At 38.0% G+C, this 23237-nt stretch overlaps 2 protein-coding genes across 4 annotated transcripts in view; one reads left to right on the top strand and one right to left on the bottom strand.

Annotated features, from left to right (window-relative positions):
- The window catches only part of LOC143661342 (uncharacterized), a 69361-nt gene that overhangs the window by 32683 nt on the left and 13441 nt on the right, over positions 1-23237 (top strand). For both annotated transcript variants that reach the window (XM_077134885.1, XM_077134886.1), the window contains exons 2-5: positions 19503-19587; positions 21229-21355; positions 22144-22239; positions 22756-22838. In XM_077134885.1, coding sequence (XP_076991000.1) covers positions 19576-19587; positions 21229-21355; positions 22144-22239; positions 22756-22838 — 318 coding nt within the window. In that variant the 5' untranslated portion in view covers positions 19503-19575. The remainder of the gene's footprint in view (positions 1-19502; positions 19588-21228; positions 21356-22143; positions 22240-22755; positions 22839-23237) is intronic.
- LOC143661352 (uncharacterized) overlaps positions 10552-23237 on the bottom strand; it is a 151984-nt gene continuing 139298 nt past the window's right edge. The window contains exons 4-5 of one of the 2 annotated variants that reach the window (XM_077134888.1): positions 22805-22880; positions 10552-14217 (exon numbers count right to left, since the gene is read on the bottom strand). In XM_077134888.1, the coding sequence (XP_076991003.1) occupies positions 22805-22880 (76 nt within the window). In that variant the 3' untranslated portion in view covers positions 10552-14217. Of the gene's footprint in view, positions 14218-17250; positions 21307-22804; positions 22881-23237 lie in introns of those variants that run through there. The other variant, XM_077134887.1, reaches the window with a different exon arrangement.

The raw sequence follows: 23237 nt of genomic DNA on the forward strand, positions 1-23237 counted from the left end.
TCTAACTCCTGCTGGACTCTGTTACCAATGACATATTTCAAGTTTATTCTCGAATGTCCGTTCACATCAGTGGGACCATACAGTATTTGTCCTTTAGTTTTTGGCTGGACTCACTCCGCATAATATTCTCTAGGTCCATCCATGTTATTACATGCTTCATAAGTTTATCTTGTCTTAAAGCTGCATAATATTCCATCGTATGTATATACCACAGTTTGTTTAGCCACTCCTCTGTTGATGGACATTTTGGCTGTTTCCATCTCTTTGCAATTGTAAATAACGCTGCTATAAACATTGGTGTGCAAATGTCCGTTTGTCTTTGCCCTTAAGTCCTATGAGTAGATACCTAGCAATGGTATTGCTGGGTCGTATGGCAATTCTATATTCAGCTTTTTGAGGAACCGCCAAACTGCCTTCCACAGTGGTTGCACCCTTTGACATTCCCACCAACAGTGGATAAGTGTGCCTCTCTATCCGCATCCTCTCCAGCACTTGTCATTTTCTGTTTTGTTGATAATGGCCATTCTGGTGGGTGTGAGATGATATCTCATTGTGTTTTTGATTTGCATTTCTCTAATGGCCAGGGACATTGAGCATCTCTTCATGTGCCTCTTGGCCATCCGTATTTCCTCTTCTGATAGGTGTCTGTTCAAGTTTTTTTTCCCATTTTGTAATTGGGTTGGCTATCTTTTTATTGTTGAGTTGAACAATCTCTTTAAAAATTCTGGATACTAGACCTTTATCTGATATGTCATTTCCAAATATTATCTCCCATTGTGTAGGCTGTCTTTCTACTTTCTTGATGAAGTTCTTTGATGCACAAAAGTGTTTAATTTTGAGGAGCTCCCATTTATTTATTTCCTTCTTCAGTGCTCTTGCTTTAGGTTTAAGGTCCATAAAACCGCCTCCAGTTGTAAGATTCATAAGATATCTCCCTACATTTTCCTCTGTTTTATGGTCTTAGACCTAATGTTTAGATCTTTGATCCATTTTGAGTTAACTTTTGTATAAGGTGTGAGATATGGGTCTTCTTTCATTCTTTTACATATGGATATCCAGTTCTCTAGGCACCATTTATTGAAGACACTGTTCTGTCCCAGGTGAGTTGGCTTGACTGCCTTATCAAAGATCAAATGTCCATAGATGAGAGGGTCTATATCTGAGCACTCTATTCGATTCCATTGGTCGATATATCTATCTTTATGCCAATACCATGCTGTTTTGACCACTGTGGCTTCATAATATGCCTTAAAGTCCGGCATCGCGAGACCTCCAGCTTCATTTTTTTTCCTCAAGATGTTTTTAGCAATTCAGGGCAACCTGCCCTTCCAGATAAATTTGCTTATTGGTTTTTCTAATTCTGAAAAATAAGTTGTTGGGATTTTGATTGGTATTGCATTGAATCTGTAGATCAGTTTACGTAGGATTAACATCTTAATTATATTTAGTCTTCCAATCCATGAACACGGTATGCCCTTCCATCTATTTAGGTCTTCTGTGATTTCTTTTAGCAGTTTTTTGTAGTTTTCTTTATATAGGTTTTTGGTCTCTTTAGTTAAATTTATTCCTAGGTATTTTATTCTTTTAGTTGCGATTGTAAATGGGATTCGTTTCTTGATTTCCCCCTCAGCTTGTTCATTACTAGTGTATAGAAAAGCTACAGATTTTTGAATGTTGATCTTGTAGCCTGCTACTTTGCTGTACTCATTTATTAGCTCTAGTAGTTTTGTTGTGGATTTTTCTGGGTTTTCTACGTATAGTATCATATCGTCTGCAAACAGTGATAGTTTTACTTCTTCCTTTCCAATTTTGATGCCTTGTATTTCTTTTTCTTGTCTAATTGCTTTGGCTAGAACTTCCAACACAATGTTGAATAATAGTGGTGATAGTGGACATCCTTGTCTTGTTCCTGATCTTAGGGGGCAAGTTTTCAATTTTTCCCCATTGAGGAGGATATTAGCTGTGGGTTTTTCATATATTCCCTCTATCATTTTAAGGAAGTTCCCTTGTATTCCTATCTTTTGAAGTGTTTTCAACAGGAAAGGATGTTGAATCTTGTCAAATGCCTTCTCTGCATCAATTGAGATGATCATGTGATTTTTCTGCTTTAATTTGTTGATGTGGTGTATTACATTAATTGATTTTCTTATGTTGAACCATCCTTGCATACCTGGGATGAATCCTACTTGGTCATGATGTATAATTCTTTTAATGTGTTGTTGGATACGATTTGCTAGAATTTTATTGAGAATTTTTGCATCTATATCCATTAGAGAGTTTGGTCTGTAGTGTTCTTTTTTTGTAATATCTTTGCCTGGTTTTGGTATGAGGGTGATGTTGGCTTCATAGAATGAATTAGGTAGTTTTCCCTCCACTTCGATTTTTTTGAAGAGTTTGAGGAGAGTTGGTACTAATTCTTTCTGGAATGTTTGATAGAATTCACATGTGAAGCCGTCTGTTCCTGGACTTTTCTTTTTAGGGAGCTTTTGAATGACTAATTCAATCTCTTTACTTGTGATTGGTTTGTTGAGGTCATCTATTTCTTCTGGAGTCAAAGTTGGTTGTTCATGCCTTTCCAGGAACCCGTCCATTTCATCTACATTGTTGTATTTATTAGCGTAAAGTTGTTCATAGTATCCTGTTATTACCTCCTTTATTTCTGTGAGGTCAGTAGTTATGTCTCCTCTTCCATTTCTGATCTTATTTATTTGCATCCTCTCTCTTCTTCTTTTTGTCAATCTTGCTAAGGGCTCATCAATCTTATTGATATTCTCATAGAACCAACTTCTGGTCTTATTGATTTTCTCTATTGTTTTCATGTTTTCAATTTCATTTATTTCTGCTCTAATCTTTGTTATTTCTTTCCTTTTGCTTACTTTGGGATTAGTTTGCTGTTCTTTCTCCAGTTCTTCCAAGTGGACAGTTAATTCCTGCATTTTTGCCTTTTTTTCTTTTCTGATAAAGGCATTTAGGGCAATAAATTTCCCTCTTAACACTGCCTTTGCTGCGTCCCATAAGTTTTGATATGTTGTGTTTTCATTTTCATTCACCTCTAGGTATTTACTAATTTCTCTTGCAATTTCTTCTTTGACCCACTGGTTGTTTAAGAGTGTGTTGTTGAGCCTCCATGTATTTGTGAATTTTCTGGCACTCCGCCTATTATTGATTTCCAACTTCATTCCTTTATGATCCGAGAAAGTGTTGTGTATGATTTCAATCTTTTTAAATTTGTTGAGACTTGCTTTGTGACCCAGCATATGGTCTATCTTTGAGAATGATCCATGAGCACTTGAAAAAAAGGTGTATCCTGCTGTTGTGGGATGTAATGTCCTATAAATGTCTGTTAAGTCTAGCTCATTTATAGTAATATTCAGATTCTCTATTTCTTTATTGATCCTCTGTCTAGATGTTCTGTCCATTGATGAGAGTGGTGAATTGAAGTCTCCAACTATTATGGTATATGTGTCTCTTTCCCTTTTCAGTGTTTGCAGTGTATTCCTCACGTATTTTGGGGCATTCTGGTTCGGTGCATAAATATTTATGACTGTTATGTCTTCTTGTTTAATTGTTCCTTTTATTAGTATATAGTGTCCTTCTTTGTCTCTTTTAACTGTTTTACATTTGAAGTCTAATATGTTGGATATTAGTATAGCCAGTCCTGCTCTTTTCTGGTTGTTATTTGCATGAAATATCTTTTCCCAACCTTTCACTTTCAACCTATATTTATCTTTGGGTCTAAGATCTGTTTCCTGTAGACAGCATATAGAAGGATCCTGTTTTTTAATCCATTCTGCCAGTCTATGTCTTTTGATTGGGGAATTCAGTCCATTAACATTTAGAGTTATTACTGTTTGGATAATATTTTCCTCTACCATTTTGCCTTTTGTATTATATATATCATATCTGACTTTCCTTCTTTCTACACTCTTCTCCATATCTCTCTCTTCTGTCTTTTTGTATCTGACTCTAGTGCTCCCTTTAGTATTTCTTGCAGAGCTGGTCTCTTGGTCACAAATTCTCTCAGTGACTTTTTATCTGAGAATGTTTTAATTTCTCCCTCATTTTTGAAGGACAATTTTGCTGGATATAGGAGTCTTGGTTGGCAGTTTTTCTCTTTTAGTAACTTATATATATCATCCCACTATCTTGTAGCTTCCATGGTTTCTGCTGAGAAATCTACACATAGTCTTATTGGGTTTCCCTTGTATGTGATGGATTGCTTCTCTCTTGCTGCTTTCAAGATCCTCTCTTTCTCTTTGACCTCTGACATTCTAACTAGTAAGTGTTTGGGGAACGCCTATTTGGGTCTAATCTCTTTGGGGTGCACTGCACTTCTTGGATCTGTAATTTTAGGTCTTTCATAAGAGTTGGGAAATTTTCAGTGATAATTTCTTCCATTAGTTTTTCTCCTCCTTTTCCCTTCTCTTCTCCTTCTGGGACACCCACAACACGTATATTTGTGCGATTCACATTGTCCTTGAGTTCCCTGATACCCTGTTCAAAATTTTCCATTCTTTTCCGGATAGTTTCTGTTTCTTTTTGGAATTCAGATGTTCCATCCTCCAAATCACTAATTTTATCTTCTGTCTCTTTAAATCTATCATTGTAGGTATCCATTGTTTTTTCCATCTTTTCTACTTTATCCTTCACTTCCATAAGCTCTGTGATTTGTTTTTTCAGTTTTTCTATTTCTTCTTTTTGATCAGCCCATGTCTTCTTCATGTCCTCCCTCAATTTATCGATTTCGTTTTTGAAGAGGTTTTCCATTTCTGTTCGTATGTTCAGCATTAGTTGTTTCAGCTCCTGTATCTCATTTGAACTATTGGTTTGTTCCTTTGACTGGGCCATATTTTCAATTTTCTGAGCGTGATCCGTTATGTTCTGCTGGCATCTGGGCATTTAGTCAGATTTCCCTGGATGTTGGTTCCCACAGGTTAAAAGATTTTTCTGTGAAATCTCTGGGTTCTGTTTTTCTTATCCTGCCCAGTAGGTGGCACTCGTGGCACACGTTTGTCCACGGGTTCCACCGTGAAAGTTGCTGTGGGTCCTTTAACTCTGGAAAACTCTCGCCGTAGGGGAGGTTCGGCAGCTGAAGCATCTTGGAAGAGTGCCAGCCGTCCCGGGGGTCCGAACGTGGGGAGGGTCGCCGGCTGCCGCAGCACGGGAGAGCGCCCGACCGAATTTCCTAGTCGGCCCGGGGCGCCAAGCATGGCGGGAGGGCGCCAGCTGTCGCAGCCCGGGAGAGCGCACCATTCCCAGCCGGACTGGGGAGTCATGTGTTTGGAAGGGACCCCCCGGTCACCGTTCTCCGCAGTCGTGATTTCCGACCCAACTCTCTCAGTTGGTCCGGGGGGCTTCGCGTGGTGGGGGCGCCAGCCGCCGCTGCCCAAGGGGACCGCCTGCCCAATTCTGCCAGCTGGCCTGGAAAGGAGGAAGGGAGGGACTCTGGCCGCTTGCCGTCCCGCCCGGGAAAGCCCGCGCCCCTCGGTGATCTCACCGGAGCTGGTTCTCCCAGACAGTCAGCCATTCCAGGTTGGGGTACACCGTCCCTTTGACCTCCGTTGTGGCTCCGGGAGCTGCTCTGTATTGTCTCCACTCCCCCAGCAACTGTTCTGGAGGAGGAAAGGAGAGGGTGGCAAGGCTGTCGAGACCGGTGGTGGAGGAGCCGGTGAAGGCAGAAGAGGGCACGGTGGTTGTTGGAGAGCCGCCGGAGCAGGAGGGGGAAGAGGGGAGAGGAGGGTGGGTGGGCCGGCTGCTGCGGGGCGTGGGCGCCGTGCGCCGTGCCAGCGGACAAAGAGGGGACAGGAGGGCGGGCCTCAATGCAGTTTTTTGCAAGAAGATTCCACTGTCATATCCACAGTGACTCAACATGCATGAATTCTCATGAGAAAGAAACCATATTTAACAGACCACTTGGAAAAGTCCTCATTGACCAATCATCCTTTAAGCACCATAAGCAGATTCATGCTAGAAGCAAATCATGAATGCCCTCAAAGTACTAAAGACTTTATTAAAATTTTTGGCTACAGAAAACACCATGGAATTAAAACTGGAGAGAAACCATATGAATGCCTTCTGTATGGGAAAACTTTCACTAGATTTTTTCACCTGAGACAGCATGAGAGATCTCAGCCTGGAGAGATGTCCTGTGAATGTCATCTATGGAGAAAAGTCATCAATCTTCTAATCTTCATCAACATGAGAGAAGTCACACTGAATAGAAAGCCTATGATTGTCATCTATGTGGGAAAACTTATGGTCACCATTCTCATCTTAGACAACATGAGAGAACACACACTGGAGAGAAACCCATAAATGCCATCTATTGTGGGAAAGCCTTTACTCAGTGTTCTACCCTCAAACAACATAAGCAAACATACACTGTGTGGAGAAACCCTACGAATGCCGTACATGCATGCCTCTATTTTGCTAGCTGCTGGAATGCAAATGCATTATACTAGAAACAGAATTACTTTTAAAAGAGGAAATTCATTAAGATGCAAGTTTCAGTTCTAAAGCTGTGAAAATGTCCAAATTAAAGGAAGGATATAGAGATGGCCAATCTGAGGCATCCAGGGAATGATTCCTTGGTTCAAGAAGGCCAGTGACATTCAGGATTTCTCTCTCAACTAGAAAGGCAGGCACATGTTGAACATGGTGATGTCTGCTAAATTTTTCTCCAGGCTTCTTGTTTCATGAAGCTCCTTGAGGGGTGTTTTCCCTCTTCTCCAAAAGTCTCTGGCTACATGGGTTCTTGTGGTTCTCGTGGCTCTCAAGCTTTCTCCAAAACATTTCCTCTTTTAAAGGATTCCAGTAAACTAATCAAGAACCGCCGGGAATGAGTGGAGTCACATCTTCTAATCAGCATCCCTATTTGCAACTGACACTTCAGTATCATTGGGTCTGCTGGATCATATGGCCCTCCAGACATGTTGTAGAGCCTCCTCTTGTTCTGGACCCCACTCAAAACTAGCAGCTTTCTGGTGACTCAGTAAATGGGCTGGAGTAGCACAGCCAATTGAAGACTATGGTAACTCCAAAATCCAAAAAGGCCGAATAAGGGTTGTGCCTGATTTTTGGTCAAAGGAGCGGCCAGATGCGACAGCTTATCTTTCACCTTAGAAGGGATATCTCAACATGCCACACACCACTGAATACCTAGAAATTGCACTGATGTGGAAGCTCCTCTGTTTTTGTTGGATTCATCTCCCATCCCCTGACACAGAAATGCCTTATCAGTATGTCTAGAATAGTTGCTACTTGCTCACTAGGTCCAGTTAACATGGTATCATCAATATAATGGACCAGTGTAATCTTTTGGGATGGAGAAATGACCAAGATCCTGTGGTCAAAATTGTGATATAGGGCTGGAGAGTTTAAAAACCCATGAGGCATGACAGTGAAGGCATACTGTTGTCCTTGCCTGATGAATGCAAACTTTCTCCTGGTCCTTAACTGAAGCTACTGAGAAAAAAGCATTTGGCGGATCAGTTGTATACCAGATATCAAATGATGTGTTGATATGCAAACACCACATCTAGAAAAGCAGCTGCAGATGGAGTCATCACCTGGTTAAGTTTATGATAATCTCCTGTCGTCCTCCAAGTCCTATCTGTTTTCTGCGTAGGCCAGATAGGAAAGTTGAATGGGGATGTGTTAGTAATCACCACCCCTGTATCCTTCAAGCCCTTAAGAGGGGGCACTAATCATTTCCCTTTCAGAATATAGTTTTGTTTCTGATTCACTATTTTTCTAGGTAGGGGCAGTCCTAGTGGCTTCCACTTCCTTTCCTATCATGATAGTCCTCACTCCATGGGTCAGAGAACCAATATGGGGATTCTGCCAATTGCTGAGTATGTTGATTCCAATTATGCATTCTGGAACTGGCGAAATGACCACAGAATGGGTGCACTATGAATGACCTGACCTAAAACTCCATCTATCATCTGACCTACTTAAGCCTCTACTCTGCTAGGCCAGACTGACATTTTCGGTCTACTGGAATTAGTGACATTTCTGAGCCAATGTACATTAATCTCCAAAATATCTGGTTATTTCCTTTTCCCCAGTGCACATATTACCCTGGTAAAAGGTCGTATGTCTCCTTTGGAGAGGTTGGAAGGAAGGTTAACAGTGTAAATTGGGGCAGTGTATAAGGCTCCTTCCCCAACATTACCCAGCCCTCCCCTCATTCAAGGAGCTCTGGGTCTGTAAACTGCCTCAAGTCTGGGAATTAAGGGGCCATGACTCTGTGTGTGTTTTTTTTTTTTTAATTCAAGCTAGACTTCTGTTCACTTGACCTAAAATTCTTCTACTTGCACAGATCAAATAAGAAATTACCAGACTGCCCATCTCTTTTACTTCCAGGTACCCCATGATCTACTATCCAATGCCACTAGTCTCTGCGAGTCAGATTATTTTGCTGCTTTGAGTCTGCTGTCCATTATAGTGGCCATGTCCATCTTGTCTTTGGTGATTGTGTCACAGCATTTTCTGCCAAATCAGTATATGAACATCCCTGTCGTGTTTAAGGATTTCAGCTCAGTGACAGCAGTTCCCACAGTAATAGCTGACTTACAGAGAAGCGTGACTACAGAGCTCTTGAAGGATGATGGATCTTGTCTCCTGAATTTATTTTCAAGTTTCTGGTGAAAGATGTATCCTCTGGACATTCCTGGTGTGTGTGAGCAGGTCTTTCATGATAAGTCCACTCTATCCCAGTTTCTCTAAGCCTCTGGATCTCCTCATCTACATTATACTAGGACAATTGTAGCATTTCAACCTAAGGAAATGTCGGCCAGCTTTTGATCCATGTTCAGTCAACCATTCAAACAAAATGTTAATGCCCTTATTGACCCCTTGAATTACAACATTGAATGCAAAATCTATCCTTAGTGGGCCCATGTCAATAAATTCATCTTGACCCAACTTTATATTCCTTCCACCATTTTTCCACATTTGTAATATCCATTCCCACACATTCCCCTGATTTTTCTATATAGGTTGGGAAACTCATGCAGTTCTTTTAGAGTACAGCGGTATAGGGTAACTCCTCATGCATCACACTTTGTACTTTACCTTTAGGAGCCTGCTGGGACTTTGGTTATAGGTCTTGAAGAAAAAGGGGATGGTGGGGGTGGGTCATGCAAAGAAATTCAGGTGTCTTTCAAGCCAATTACCTTAGGGGCATTCCATTGCAGTTTCATCAGGTGAAATAGTAGTAGTCACTCCAGACAGGATTGAGGGCTGTTTCCCCAGGGAATGTGTTTACAGGTTTGGCAGGTACTGAAGGGTTAATCTCATTAGGCCAATGTTAAGTGACAGACTCCTCTGGAAATACTGGAGGCCAAGAAGCTGTTTTCTCAAGGCAGGCTGGAAGTCTGGAAGCTCTTTTCTCAGGGCAGTGCATTACACGTCTGTCTAACAAAGGTCTATCAGTGAATTCCAGGGAGTCCCTCTTCCCGTTGCCATCGTTATCAAGCTGTATATCATTATCCTACATTTAGGATCCCATTCTTTCCAACCAAAGCCATTTAATAACAGAAATGTTGTTAAGATTTTAGTTTAAGTTTGTAAATCTGCTACTCGAACACTGAGGCTTTGTGTCTGGTTTTCAGAGATCTCAAGTCTGTGACCCCAGGAAATAAGGCCACACTGAAACTTTTCATTCGTTCATACGGCACTTAAGGTGCAAGTTTCGAGCCTTCAGCTCATCCCTTTCCCTTTTCACTGTATCCAGCATATCTAACAACAGCCAGCCAATATCATTAAATCTCTTAATTCCATAAAACTCTAAAGATGTCAAGTACATTCTCTATCCAGAGCCTTGCCTCATATAAGCATACAATTAGCAGAATCTAATGGTGATATTTTGAGTATCTCTTGCCAACTCACCCCATGGACTGTAAGTGCCACCTTAATTATGAAAGCATAGTCATTAGGGCCTCTGAGTCTAGTCAGTATAGAAAACCAATTGTAAAAACCCATTTTTAAGATTCTGTTTCTCATGAACCACTCCCAGTACCAAGCTGTTTCAGTCAGGGTTCTCTAGAGAAACAGAACTACAGGCAAGAAATCTAAATTAAGAGATTTATATAGGTGCCTCATACAACCATGGAAATGGAAGAGTCCAAATTCCATAGGGCAGGCTATGAAGCTGGCAGTTCTGATGAAGTCGGGATGAATTTCATAGGAGAGGCTTGCTGGCTGAAGAAACAGTGAAAGAATCTCTCTCTTTCCTTAAAAGCCTTCGACTGATTGGATTATTATTTCATTGTGTAAGGCACACCTTGGTTTATCACAGAAATAATGAGCCACAGATGCAATAAACTGATGATTTAATACATCCACCTTCTGGTTTATCAACCAGCCACAGAAAATGATTGCAGCAATGGTCAGACCAGTTCTTACCTGACCAGAGAGCTGGACATAATCACTTGGCCAAGTTGACACCAGAACCTAACCATCATCTCTGATAATTTTCTTTTTAGCTGTTTTCATCACTTTTTAGATCACATCCAGGATTACATTGCAGTTAATTGTCATCATCTCTTTGGTTTCTTTTTTTTTTTTTTTTTGGTTGCTCTTTTTTTATTTTTCAATTTTAGGAACATGTATACAACTTAAACTTTCTTTTGTCAGTCAGTCTCATGCCTAGCATTCGGTGGGATGAATCACATTCACGATACTTTGGTTCCCTCACTACCTGCCATTACTAAAACTTTCCCATCTTCTTATTCTTCCCACTCCTGGCAACATATATTCTTCTTTCTCTTTGTATGATGTTGCATATCCTCATTTTTTATATATTTGCCATGTGTTTAAATCTAATGTCCTCCATAACAATCTCATTATCGGATACTAAATTAACTTCAATATTATACACACACTATATTTCCTATACTCCTTCAGTTCTCTACTTTTATGTAGTTATTGTCCAAATTACATGTTTCTGCAATATGTGTCCAACACCACTTATCATTACATCTTATGTATTTGTATTTTGAAGTAGAAAGCAAAAAGTGGATTTTATAAAACGAAGAACAATATGCTCTTATTTATATTTATCCATGTTGTTACCCTGAGTGGAGATCTTTATTTCTTCATGTGCTTGCTATCTGTTGTCTATTTAGCCAGCCTTGAGTTACAAGCATCTCAGCTTTTGTTTATCTGTGAATATAAGACTCTTTTGCCAGACATAGGATATTTAGCTGGCATATTTAATTCTAGAAGTTGTAGATTGGAAAAACAATCAAGCAGAAAGTACAGTTTCAATATACCACCCACAGTTACCCTTTTATTAATGAAGGTATTGTTTCTCTTGTGTTATAATTAATGAAATATTATAAATGTACTATCTATTCCATAGTTTACATTCAGCTTCATGGTGTACAGTTTAATGTGTTTTTCTTTTTAATTTTTTTCTGGTAACATTTCCTCTTTATCTTTTTTTTGCAAGTTTAGGCACCAGGAATTGCAGGCAAGAACTCTGCCTGTTGAGCCACTGTATCCTGCCCTTTTCTCTTTATCTTTACATCCCACAGTTTGAATATAACATGTCACAGTATGATTCTATTCGGTATCTTCTTTGGCATTCGTTGAATGTCTTAGATTTGTATATACAAGTCTTTCATTAAATTTGTGATGTTTTCAGCCATTATGTCTGTAAATAGTCTCTCTACATCTTTCTTCTTCAGGGACTTCTACAGCACACATATTTGATGTCTGTTTTAGTTTCCTAAGGTTTTCAAAGCGGATATCATAAAATGGTTCAGCTTAAATGATGGGAATTTATTAGCTTACATGTTTACTGTATTAAGGCCATGAAAATATCATAAGGCATCATGAAGGTGGTTCTTTCTTCCTGAAAACGACTTGCTTGTAATCCTTGTCTTCTCTGCCACATGATAGGGCACATGGCAGTGTGTGCTGGCTTCTCCCTTTTCTGGGTTTCATTGCTTTCAGCTGCTTCTGTGACTCTTTCTCTGTATTCATTCCATTTATAAAGGATTTAGGATTAACACCTGTTAATTTTGGCTTTTTTGGCTTGAAAAGATGTCTTTGGTGCAGGCCTTAGCATCCATGGTTCTGTCCTTGAAGTGATTTTTCCTTCAGTCTGTCCCTTTATGTCCCTTTCTTCCAGGTTTTCATTCCTTGTTAGTGGTTCTATTCATAGAAATCTTATCTAAAACTTGTTGGGTTTCCATGTAGTATACAGGGGTCCAGTACATCAGAGAGTAGGATTTTCCACAGATACTTTCTGGATAGCTGCACTTCCCATCCTAATTTACACTGAAATGGCTTACTGGATCCATTTTCAGTTAAACCTCACATTGAGCACTATTTTATGGGGATTTGCCTGACCAAAACTTACTGTTTCACAAACATATCATGTAAAACATAGTAATTTCACAATTATTTGTTTCCAATAACTTAGTTCTCGGGTCATCTTTTTCTGCTCACATTTCTCTGTAAGCTTCAAGGAGAAATCTGCCTGCACTTTCCACAGTTAGGTTGGAAATCAAATATCCAAAGCTCATCATTTAGCTAAATATCCAAGTTCATCATTTTTAATTTCTGTCTTCCATCTAACATCAAAACTCAATTTCACCAAGTTCTTTGCCATTTTAAAGTAAAGGTCACCTTTTCTCAAGTTTCCACTAACAAATACATCATTTCCATATAAGGCCTCATTAAAATTACTTTTACCATCCATATTTCTACCAACAGTCTCTTCAAATCTATCTAAGCCTTTTTATCACACAACTCACATTTGTAGCCTCTACCCATCATCCAGCTCCCCACCTCATCTTTTGCTAATAAAGATCCATCCTGAATGAGGTGGATCACACCTTAACTGAATAACCTCATCAAAGTTTAAGAACATGTTTTTCTGGGGTACATACAGTTCCAAACCACCATATTGCCCCTTAAATTCTTCAGACTCTGTTCACTTCATTTTTTAATTCTGCTTCTCAGACCGGCTGATTTCAGCTGTCTTATCTTCAAGTCCACTAATTCTTTCTTCAGCCAGCCCTAATCTTTAATCTTTTTTTTTTTATTATTATTAGAGATGTTATTGGACTACAGTAAAGCCATACATAAAATACAGAGTTCCCAGATACTACCCTGTTAACCACTTGAGTTAATGTGGTAATTTGTTTCAATATGAGGACATTTTTTATAATTGTACTATGAACTATAGTCCATTGTTTACAATAGGATTCACTGTGTTGTACAGTGTTCTAGTTTTGCTTTTTAAATTTTAGTTTCTGACTCTGAATTTGTTTACTACAATTATTTCTTATCAGGGATGTTATACAATTGTCCTTTTGCTCATAGCTTCTTTTCACTCAACATGAAGTTTTCAAGCGTCATTTGCATTGCCATATATATCCGAAATTCATTCCTGTTTATAGCTGAATAATATTCTATTGTATGTATATGCCAGATAGTTTTACTTATTCATGGATGGATGGTCTCTTATTGAAAATGTCATATTGAAATCTATTAATGTAGAACCCTCTAAAAAATACGTTTTGTGGCTCTGCTGTTAGATGCATATTTGTTTATAATTATTAGGCTTCCTTGTTAAATTGGCAACTTTATCATTATATAATGTCCTTCTGTGTCTCTAGTTCTTGACTTAAAGTGTTTTGCCTCATGTTTGTATAGCTACCCAGCTCTCTTTTGGTTATTACTTGGGTGGTATCTATTTTTTCCATCCTTTCACTTTCAACCTTTTTATGTCTTTGAATTGGATTCACTTATATATTAGCTTATATATCTATCCTCAATCTCTACCTTTTGGCAGGAGAGTGGTTTGTTTACATTGAAAGTAACTACTGATAATGAAGTACTTTATTTTGGTATTTTGCTCTTTTGTCTTCACATGTCTTATGCCTTTTCACCCTCAATTTTTCTGTTAATACCTATTTCCATATGTCTGATATTTTCTTGTATTGTACCATTTTGAGTTCTTCTCATTTCTTTCTAAAAATGTTTATCATATATTTTCTTTGTGGTGCCATGGGGTTAAAGTTTAATATCCTAAATCTATATCAATCATATTTGATTAGATACTGACTTATATTCAATTCCATACAAAAGCAGTTCTCTACCTCCACATTTTGTACTTGTTACAAATTATATCTTTGTACATTTTAAGTCCAAAACAATCCATTTGTCGTTGCTTTTTATGAATTTGCATCTTAGGATCTGTAAGAAATAAGAAGTGGAGTTACACAAGAACAAATACAATCTAATAGTACTGGTATTTTAAGTTACTCATGTATACCTTTATCAGACCTTCATGCGTCTTTGATCCACTGCCTAGTGGCCTTTCCTTTCAGTCTAAATAAATCCCTTTTTATTATTTATTATTTATTTAGCCTTGATGATAGGGCAGATCTAGTGGTAATTAACTCCCTCAGCTTTTATCTGGGAATGTCTTACTTGCTCATTTTTGAAAGAAAGTCTTGTTAGATATAAAATGCTTGGTTGGAAATTGTTTTCTTTCAGCACTGTAAATATTTCATTCTATTGCCTTCTTGTGTCCATGGTTTATGAATATAAATTAGAGCTTAGTTTTATTGGATTTCTCTTGGACATAATTTTTTGCTTTTTTCTTTCAGCTTTCAATATACTCTCATAGTCTCTTGGCATTAGTCAGTGTGGTCACTATGTGTCTGGGTATGGTTATCATTGCATTGATATTATGTGAGGTTTGTTGAGACGTCAATCTCATATTCATGTCATATCTTAAATCTGCATAGTTTTATGCCATTATTTCTTTGAATATTCCTCCTGCTGTTTTCTTCTCCTTCTGTGACTCCCGTAATGCATATACTGATATGCTTGATTGTGTCCCATAAGTCTCTTAGGCCCTGTCTGTTCTTTTTCATATTTCCTCTCTTCTCTTGAGCCTTAATCATTTCAGTTGTCTGGTGTTTGAGTTCACTGATTTTTTTCTTCTGTTACCTCCAATCTGTTATTGAATTTGTATAGAAAACTTTTCTTTCAGTTATTGTGTTCCTGAACTTCATTATTTCTTTGGAGAGATTCTTATATTGTCCATACATTATTTTCTTACAGCTTTTAGTTCTTTCTCCGTGTTTGCCTTTATGTCCTTGAATATATTGAGGATCATTATTTTAAAGTTTCTCACCAGTAAGTACAAAGTCTGATGTTCTTTGTTGATTGTTTCTGAATTTTTATCTTGTTCCTTTGGATGGACCTTCATTTCTTGTTATTTTTCTTGTTTTTTTTCCTTTTTTGTCTTGTAATCTTCTGTTGCACACTCTACATTTTAATAAATTTAAATATTAACTCTTGGATTTAGTTCCTTAACTGTGTTTCTTATGTTTGTATCCTGCTAGTGATATGAGATTATTTTGATTGCTAGAAGCTAATCATCACAAATAAGTCAAGGCAAAAAAAATCACCCCTTAATCTGCAAATTAGCTCTGCTTTGGCTGGTGGTCTCCTTCCCATCAAGAAGATTAGCCTGAGGCATATGGGAAGTGTAGGGTCCTCTCTTATCTGAAACTGTGTGGACCTGGAGCTTAGAAGTTTGCTTCTTTTCCTAGGCTTGTTCTTGCTAGAGTATAGAAATTCCCCATTTACAGTTTACAGGGGTTTAAGTAAATGCCTCCACTTCTTTTGAAATAGGTGTCCTCCTCTTTCTAGGTTTTGTCTTGTGTTACTTAATGCAGGTATTCCCGTGCTGCAGGCTACTTTAACTTGTTTCTCACACTATCCAGCTGTCTGCATGGAGCTTCTCTACTCTCAGGACAACTTTGGGATGATAGGCCAAGACATGTTCCCTGATTCAGTCTCTTAGACTTCTACCTGAAAGATTGGACACTGACACACATGCATACATACACCCAAGTATTCACACGGGGGCCACAGTTCTTCCCATGGAACAGAGCCTGAAGCCCACAGTGTGAGTTCAAGTTGTCTGTACCCTGCATTGTGGAGGGGGTAGGTGTGGAGGATGAGCAGTTGGGCCAGGAGCATCTGTTATGGCTTTTTGTGTGTGTGTGGCTTTTTAAACTGTCTTTTCTTTATTCAGACTAGCCTGGTTAATGCAGCCTTAACTGTTTTCTGTAATTTTGAGGAAGGTAACAGTCTTTAAGATTCCTCTGGTACTTTGTCCAAGTGTGACTGGAACAGTTGTCACCCTCAGTGCTGGTCCACAGTGATCCAAAGTAACTTATCAAAGGTAGATATCTGTGATCAGACCACATACCCTCAGAATTTGGAGGATTATGTTTTTATGTCCCACCATGGCACCAGCAGGCTGCACAGGAGCCCAGGCCCCAATCCCCACTGCTGCCTGCCATGAGCCTGGGGTAAGGAGTCTGGTAGCTACTGCAGGAAGAATGAAACTCGTTGGTCTTTGTGAAAGTTAGGTTCAGGTCTCAGCTGGGCCCCCTGAACCCACTTGTTGATCAAACCCTGGCTTATATGTTGCTGTGAGCTTGAATCATCAACACGTTGATTTCATTTGTAGATAATTACATCTGCAGATGGTTAAGGGAAATGCCTTCTGCAGTTAGTTATGTTTAATCAATAGCTGAGGTCTTTAAGAGAGAAGTCAAAAGGAGCTCAGATCAGCTGAGCTACTCTTGGAGCTCAGAGAGGTCAAAGATCCAGACATTTGAAGATGCAGAAAGGATATACCCCACGGGAAGCTGTTTGAAACAGAAACTGAGAGCGATCCAGCAGTCGTCACCGTGCGCCTTCTAGTGTTACAAAGTTTGGAAGTGCATTTGTAACTTAATAATAAATCTCCTTTCTAAAAGCCAGTCCATTTTTGGTATGTTCCATTCCAGCAGCTTTGGCAATCTATAACAGTATTTCTTACAATTTACCAATCTCTTCCTCCTGCTCTTTGCTGAGTGCTGCACAGTCTTCTACTAGACTCTGGAGTTTCAGATTCATTGATTCAAATAGTTCCTGTCAGTTCAATAGTTTATTTGGTGGAGGGACTCATTCCTGAAGCTTCTTAATCCCCCATCTTCCCACAATCACTCCAATCTGTTTTCAAAACTTTTTTTTTTTTTTGACATGGGCAGGCATGGATAACAAACCCAGGTCTCTGGCATGGCAGGTGAGAACTCTGCCACTGAGCCACCGTGGCCCACCCTTCAATCTGTTTTTGAAACTCTGTGGGGGGCGGGCCATGGTGGCTCAGCAGGCAGAGTTCTCACCTGCCATGCCGGAGACCTGGGTTTAATTCCTGGTGCCTGCCCATGTAAAAAAATAATAATAAAACTCTTTGGGGATGTTATTTTTGTTACTGTTTTGTTCATCTTTTTGGTTTCTTACATAATATCCATCTCTCCATTTGGTACTCTCTTTGTGTTCATCCTAGAAACTACTATATGGCTTATGTCCCACCTCATCTTCCATTTCAGCAGCATGTTTCATTTTTGTCATATTTATGTCCATCACAGATTTTCTCTTTAGTTTTAATCCCAGCCTTCCTTTTGGGTCCTTCTGGGTCCAAACCAGTATATATACTTCCCTATTGTATCTCCGGGACATTGCATATTTCCTATTATAAAGAATTAGAAATATTTAGTTATTAGCTCTCAAAATCATCCTTTGTTCTCTATCATTGTATGAAGCTTTAATTTTTTTTTTTTTCCATGGGCAAACTCGGGGAATCAAACCCGGGTCTCCAGCACAGCAGGGAAGAATTCTGCCGCTGAGCCTGCCCTGTATGAGGCTTCAGTTTTAATTTAGCTTGTAAACTAATCAAGGTGAACAGGCTCTGTCTGATGAAATGAAACCCTAACTGCATTTGGTGTCTGTGAAATCAGGGTTTGGTATCTGGGATATATCATTCATTGGATTTATCAAATATTTCTTCCAATACAGTGGGAACACAGAGATTCAATTCTTCCATAGACAAAGAAGCTGAATAGTTGAGAACTTTGTGAGGAGTGCAAAGTTGTACTATTCTGTTGAACTTCCCTAAAAATTTGAGTTCACTTCAATATCCCTCTTAATTATGGATTTTGGCGAGTTTTCCAAATAATGAGATGTGAGCTGTAATTACCCATTTCTATTTTATAAATACTGTCATTTTCCATATATTGTTTTATCAGAGTAGTTTCTTAAGATATTTAGATTTTATTTGTATGTGATTATTTTTACTTCCCCAGTTACTTCAACTCTGGAACTGGGAGGAAAGAGAAGATAGCATTGAATCTTGTGATATTCTTATATTGCTTCAGCAGTACCAAGCAGAACACAAGAAAAAGGAGTAGAATAGCTTGAATACCCACAGAGAACTGAGATGTTGCAGAAGTCTAGGAAAAAGTAAAGTTGCCAAAGGCAGGTCATGGTCAAATAGTTCTTTTGTTCCAAGCTATAGACTGAAACCCACAGACTGGATTTATTTATGGGGAGCTCATTGAGATTATAGCATGATTTATTTAAGAGGAATCTTTAGTGATATTGGTTAGTCATCATATGAGACAGTGTGAGGAACAGATAAGTGTGTTCATACAGTTTGACTATGAAAGGAGGGATAGGATATCAGGCATAAGAGGGAATTGGTACAGGGGCATTTTGCTTCAAAATTGAAGAGTAAATGATTTTAAGTGATGAAGGAATTGATTGTGATAAGAGGAGACGTTACCAGTAAAGATTTCAACTTTAATCACTAATATGGTTTCTGAAAAAACAAGAAAGACAGAAATTTAATCAGGGGTAACTTGCCCCTTTAATGAGAGAGAAAGAATAACTAATGGATATGAATGCAAGAACAATTGTAGAGATTTTGTCCTAAACGAAGATGATTTGTCAGATTACATTATTCTTCTGATTACTATGAGTTTGATCCTGTCTGCTGAAAGAAACGTGAAGTGTGAGATTTTGTGAGATTCAAAACCATGGGACCTGAAGTGATTATAGAATGTGGAATAGTGAACAGTGTTGAGAATGTTACATTGCTATACATCACATGTGAAAGAACCAATATGATTTAAGGTAAGCATACCCAGAAGGGCCAGTACAGGTTAGAGCAAAGAGGGAATGAGAGTCCAGAGGATAGGGATGAATATTGGAGAACCAATGCTAGTGGATCAGCCAAGCATAATTATATTTGAGGAATTCCAGTTTGCTTTCTCTGATGGTGGAGACTAAATTCCAGATGAGACATGGTGAGGAATTCCTGTGTTTTGGAATCAGAGAGGAAATTAAAAATCCCTGAACTCCATGTAATAATTAAAACATAATTCAGTGATTTTCATGTCCTTATCTGTAAAATGAAAATGTTCATATCTTCATTATTTGCTACAGAAGCCAGGAAACCTAAATGTTAACCCAGAGAGAGGAGAAACTCCCCTTATTTCTCATGGCAAGCACTTCATGTTCCTGTTGATTGGACTGGGTTTACTCCCAAGTGAAGGGTTGGGATCCATGACGGATACATCTGGGAGTTGTGGTCAAGACTTGAGTCTGAAGGCGTCTATCATTTTTCTCAGCTTTGCTCACCTACTGTTTATCCAGTTGTGAGTGAAAATCCAAAGGAAGACAGCTTCATCTGAGCTATTGACAATGCCAACACAGGTGAGTAGGAAATTCTTCAACTGAAGTTATATCACTGTTGCCAGTAGATGGGGTGGTTTCTCATATTGTCCTAAAACTTATGAATGCATTCATGAGCTATTCAAGGATCTAAGCTTCAGTTTAGTTTATCCAGTCTCAAGAATATTTATTATAAAGTTGAGGCTCATCAATAAGGAATCCCCTTCCCAACATTGCAATAGTTTTTTCTAGCCTCCATTGAGGTGGTATATTATTTTAAGAGATGAAAGATGTTTTCTTTTTCCTCACCCAACCCATGGCTTCATGGAGAAATAGTGCACTTAATTGGGTCATGTCATTGCCTGAAGTTTGCTTAGGCATGTAGTGAACATAGTGATAGAGATGAGTAAAAGCAGTAGTTAACAGTCAGTGGGAAGTCTGATGTTTCAGCAGGTGCATTCAGTCAATCCAGCGTTAAACATTCTGGGTTATAAGACTGTGCATTGTTGACCAGAGAACAGGAGATTAGGAGATAAAAGGAAATAAGGAATAATTTATTTTTCCCAAATTTAAGTTTTAATTAAAGTTTTGATAGAATATATTTGCACACTTTGAAATATTAAAAAATAAAAATTTTCCTTACAAATATTGTTACCAGTTACCCTTAATTTCAATTTTTGTAAGTCAACTTTATTCAAATTTTATAAATGGATTCAATGTATAAGAAGTATCTTTATATAGAATAAAATTTATGACACTGAAAATTTTTCAAGATTTCAAGAGACCACAAGCAATGAAGTGGCTTATTTTTAGTCTTGAGCAGAGAAATGAGACAAAGATATGAGAAAGACAATGAAAACTGGTGTTCTAAGCCCCAGAAAATGTTGATAGTGGGAATTCTTCCACAATCATGGTCTGACTAGTGCCATCTTTCAGTACAACTAACTGTCTCAACAGTCCCTGACTTGTGATCCTGAACCAACTATATTTAACATTATCATGAACAACTGAGTTATATAGAATCCAGGGAGGTAGCACTTACTGACCAGAGTTCTGTATATGAAACCTGTTCAGTACTGCAGAATTCTAGATACTGATTCAAAGTTCTCTGTCAATATTTATAAATAATAGACCAGCGAATTTAATTTAAATAGAAAGTACTTCACATATTAGAGCACTGGATCTGTTCAAATGTATAACATGGTATTAATTTTATAAATGAGAGGAAAGTGAGGTCTTTCATACATGGGGATAATCCAATCCTAGTCATTAATTAAAACTAATATATCATTGATATTTATTGCTTATGATGAGTCTGTAGATTTACCTGAAATTGGAAAAGGAAAAGACCATTTTAGTTATACATGCTGTAGAGCAAGTGTTGTCATCATGATGAGGAAGTCATAATTACAAGTTTTTTGGGAAATTTCCAGGTGTATCACCCCACACGTCATGTGATATTCCTTTACAATGGAATTGTACATACTCCGAATAGCTGTGTCTGCGAGTATGTCTGAAAGGCAGATGGCAATTGAGTGTTGAGATTGATCTTACTGGAACTCCAGACACATTTTTGGCTTTATATACAGTCTCTGCTTCCTCAGTGCTGTCATTTTGAGCATCACATTCAGGACTTTGTTAAGGATGGCCTTTGTGTGAACCCACATTTTTGTGATATGTTAGGAGTTAATGACCTTCAAAGATGTTGCGGTAGACTTCACCCAGGAAGAGTGGGCGTTGCTAGACACATCACAGAGAAAGCTGTTTAGAGAAGTGATGCAAGAGAATATTGATCATCTGGTTTCAGTGGGTGAGTCTCTGAAAATTTATCTACCAATGATATGTATCAGATCAGTCTATCTAATCTTGTGTACCTGCATATCTATCATATGACATCTTCTGTTTATTTCATGTACCTAGGTCGGCTTCTCTGTATTGTTGTATAGCCTTTTTTATATTTCTTACATTTTTACATTTTTTATTGTCAATACATTTAAATTATTTTATAACACATTTAACCACCTAAATGAAATGTTTTCTAGCTTTTTACTTACATATTGTTCACCCCCCCCCATAGAATTTAAACTTCTTAACCACAACTGCATGCCTTTTGACTGTCAGTCTCCAACACTCAGATCATGCTGGGAAGCCAGTGAATAATTTTTTGATGGATAAATAAGGAACTATAAACTTTGAAATAATTGTTCTGCTCTAAGGGTTATGCTGAAACTTCAGAACACAATAGTAAAAACACATTTATTTTTCTCCACATAGAATTTAAATTGTTTTGTTGCAGTTTATGACTATTGGATTATTTTTTAAAATAATAACAATTGTGGAAACATAGAATTTCAACTTTTTTAGAATATGGAGGATTCTGCAACTTTATGAACTTGCGTATGGGCCACAACAACCACAGGTCCTAACTGTAATGAGGGTCAGGAGTTACCCTATGCTAGTGAAATATTGTCATTATTCTGTATTCAAAGTAGTTTTGCCTTGTTAATTTTTTTTTTTTTTTTGGTATCCTGCCATGGTCTTGATAATATACTATTAACACTTAACTCAAATTTCAGGTATCTTTTTTCCTACAAACAGGATGTCAGGTCTGCAAATCAGATGTGTTTTCCCAGTTGGCACAAGAAGACACAGTGTGGAGAGAAGGAATGGAGTTTCTCCAACACCAGAGTCCAGGTAAGTTTTAGGAACCTGTGCGTCAGTAGTGGAGGGGCCTTATCAATAAGTGAATAAGTCCTCATAGCTATCAACTTCAGGTTTCCTTAAGTGCATTATGATTTCTGAAATGTAGGCGGGGATATTGGGGAAATTTCCTTCATATATGATCTTTAGTGTATAAACTTATCAAGCTCTAGTCAAATGTCTTTGACTTTGGGAAAGGGATATTCATGTTGTATTGGAATTAAATTTTCACATAATAAATCTTGTCCTTATCTTACTCTTGGAAGATTTTCTTTCTTACCTCCCTGAAATCCCAACTTTTTTATTTTTGTCTTATTTCAATCTTGAAAATCTCTGATTTTTAATGTCCTATAATGTTTTCTTCTGCCTAGTGTATTCCTTAATTTAATATTATTTGTCAGCAAAGTGTCAATGTTTGAAATGTCCTAGTATATTTTCACCTTTCCAACATTTTTATTCCCACAATGCCACTCTAACAATTTGTTGTGTTTTTTCCTCAAATAATTATAGGCAGAAAAATTGCCTGTAAAAATCAAGAAATGATACTAATGCAACTTACCTACAGAAATGGCAGTTCTGACATCATGTCATTGGTAAGCTCCATTTGTATGAACTCTAGTTTTCCAAATAAATACCTGGAGAGTGAATCAACAAGAAATTCAGTGCAGTCATCTAGCTGTAATTAATGTTGGGGTTAATAGCTAATCCAGCAAAAATAAAATCTGTGATAGTTTGTTTGTATTTAGGGAAAAATTGAACTGAACACAAAAAGATGATTTCATAAACATGGTTCACATACACAAAGTTTGAAACAATCTGAAGTTTTAAAATTAATCAGATAGCTCTGCAATTGGGATGTTACAGTGAAGAAAATCTCTAGCAATGAGAATGAATAATGTGTATATGAAACTAAAATGGGAAAGATTTTAATTGGAGAATTTCACTGAAGGATTACTTGAGAATTTATATATAGGGAAAATAAGAAACGTATG

The sequence above is a fragment of the Tamandua tetradactyla genome, chromosome 17 (assembly GCF_023851605.1).
Source record: "Tamandua tetradactyla isolate mTamTet1 chromosome 17, mTamTet1.pri, whole genome shotgun sequence".
Classification (NCBI taxonomy): Eukaryota; Metazoa; Chordata; class Mammalia; order Pilosa; family Myrmecophagidae; genus Tamandua; species Tamandua tetradactyla.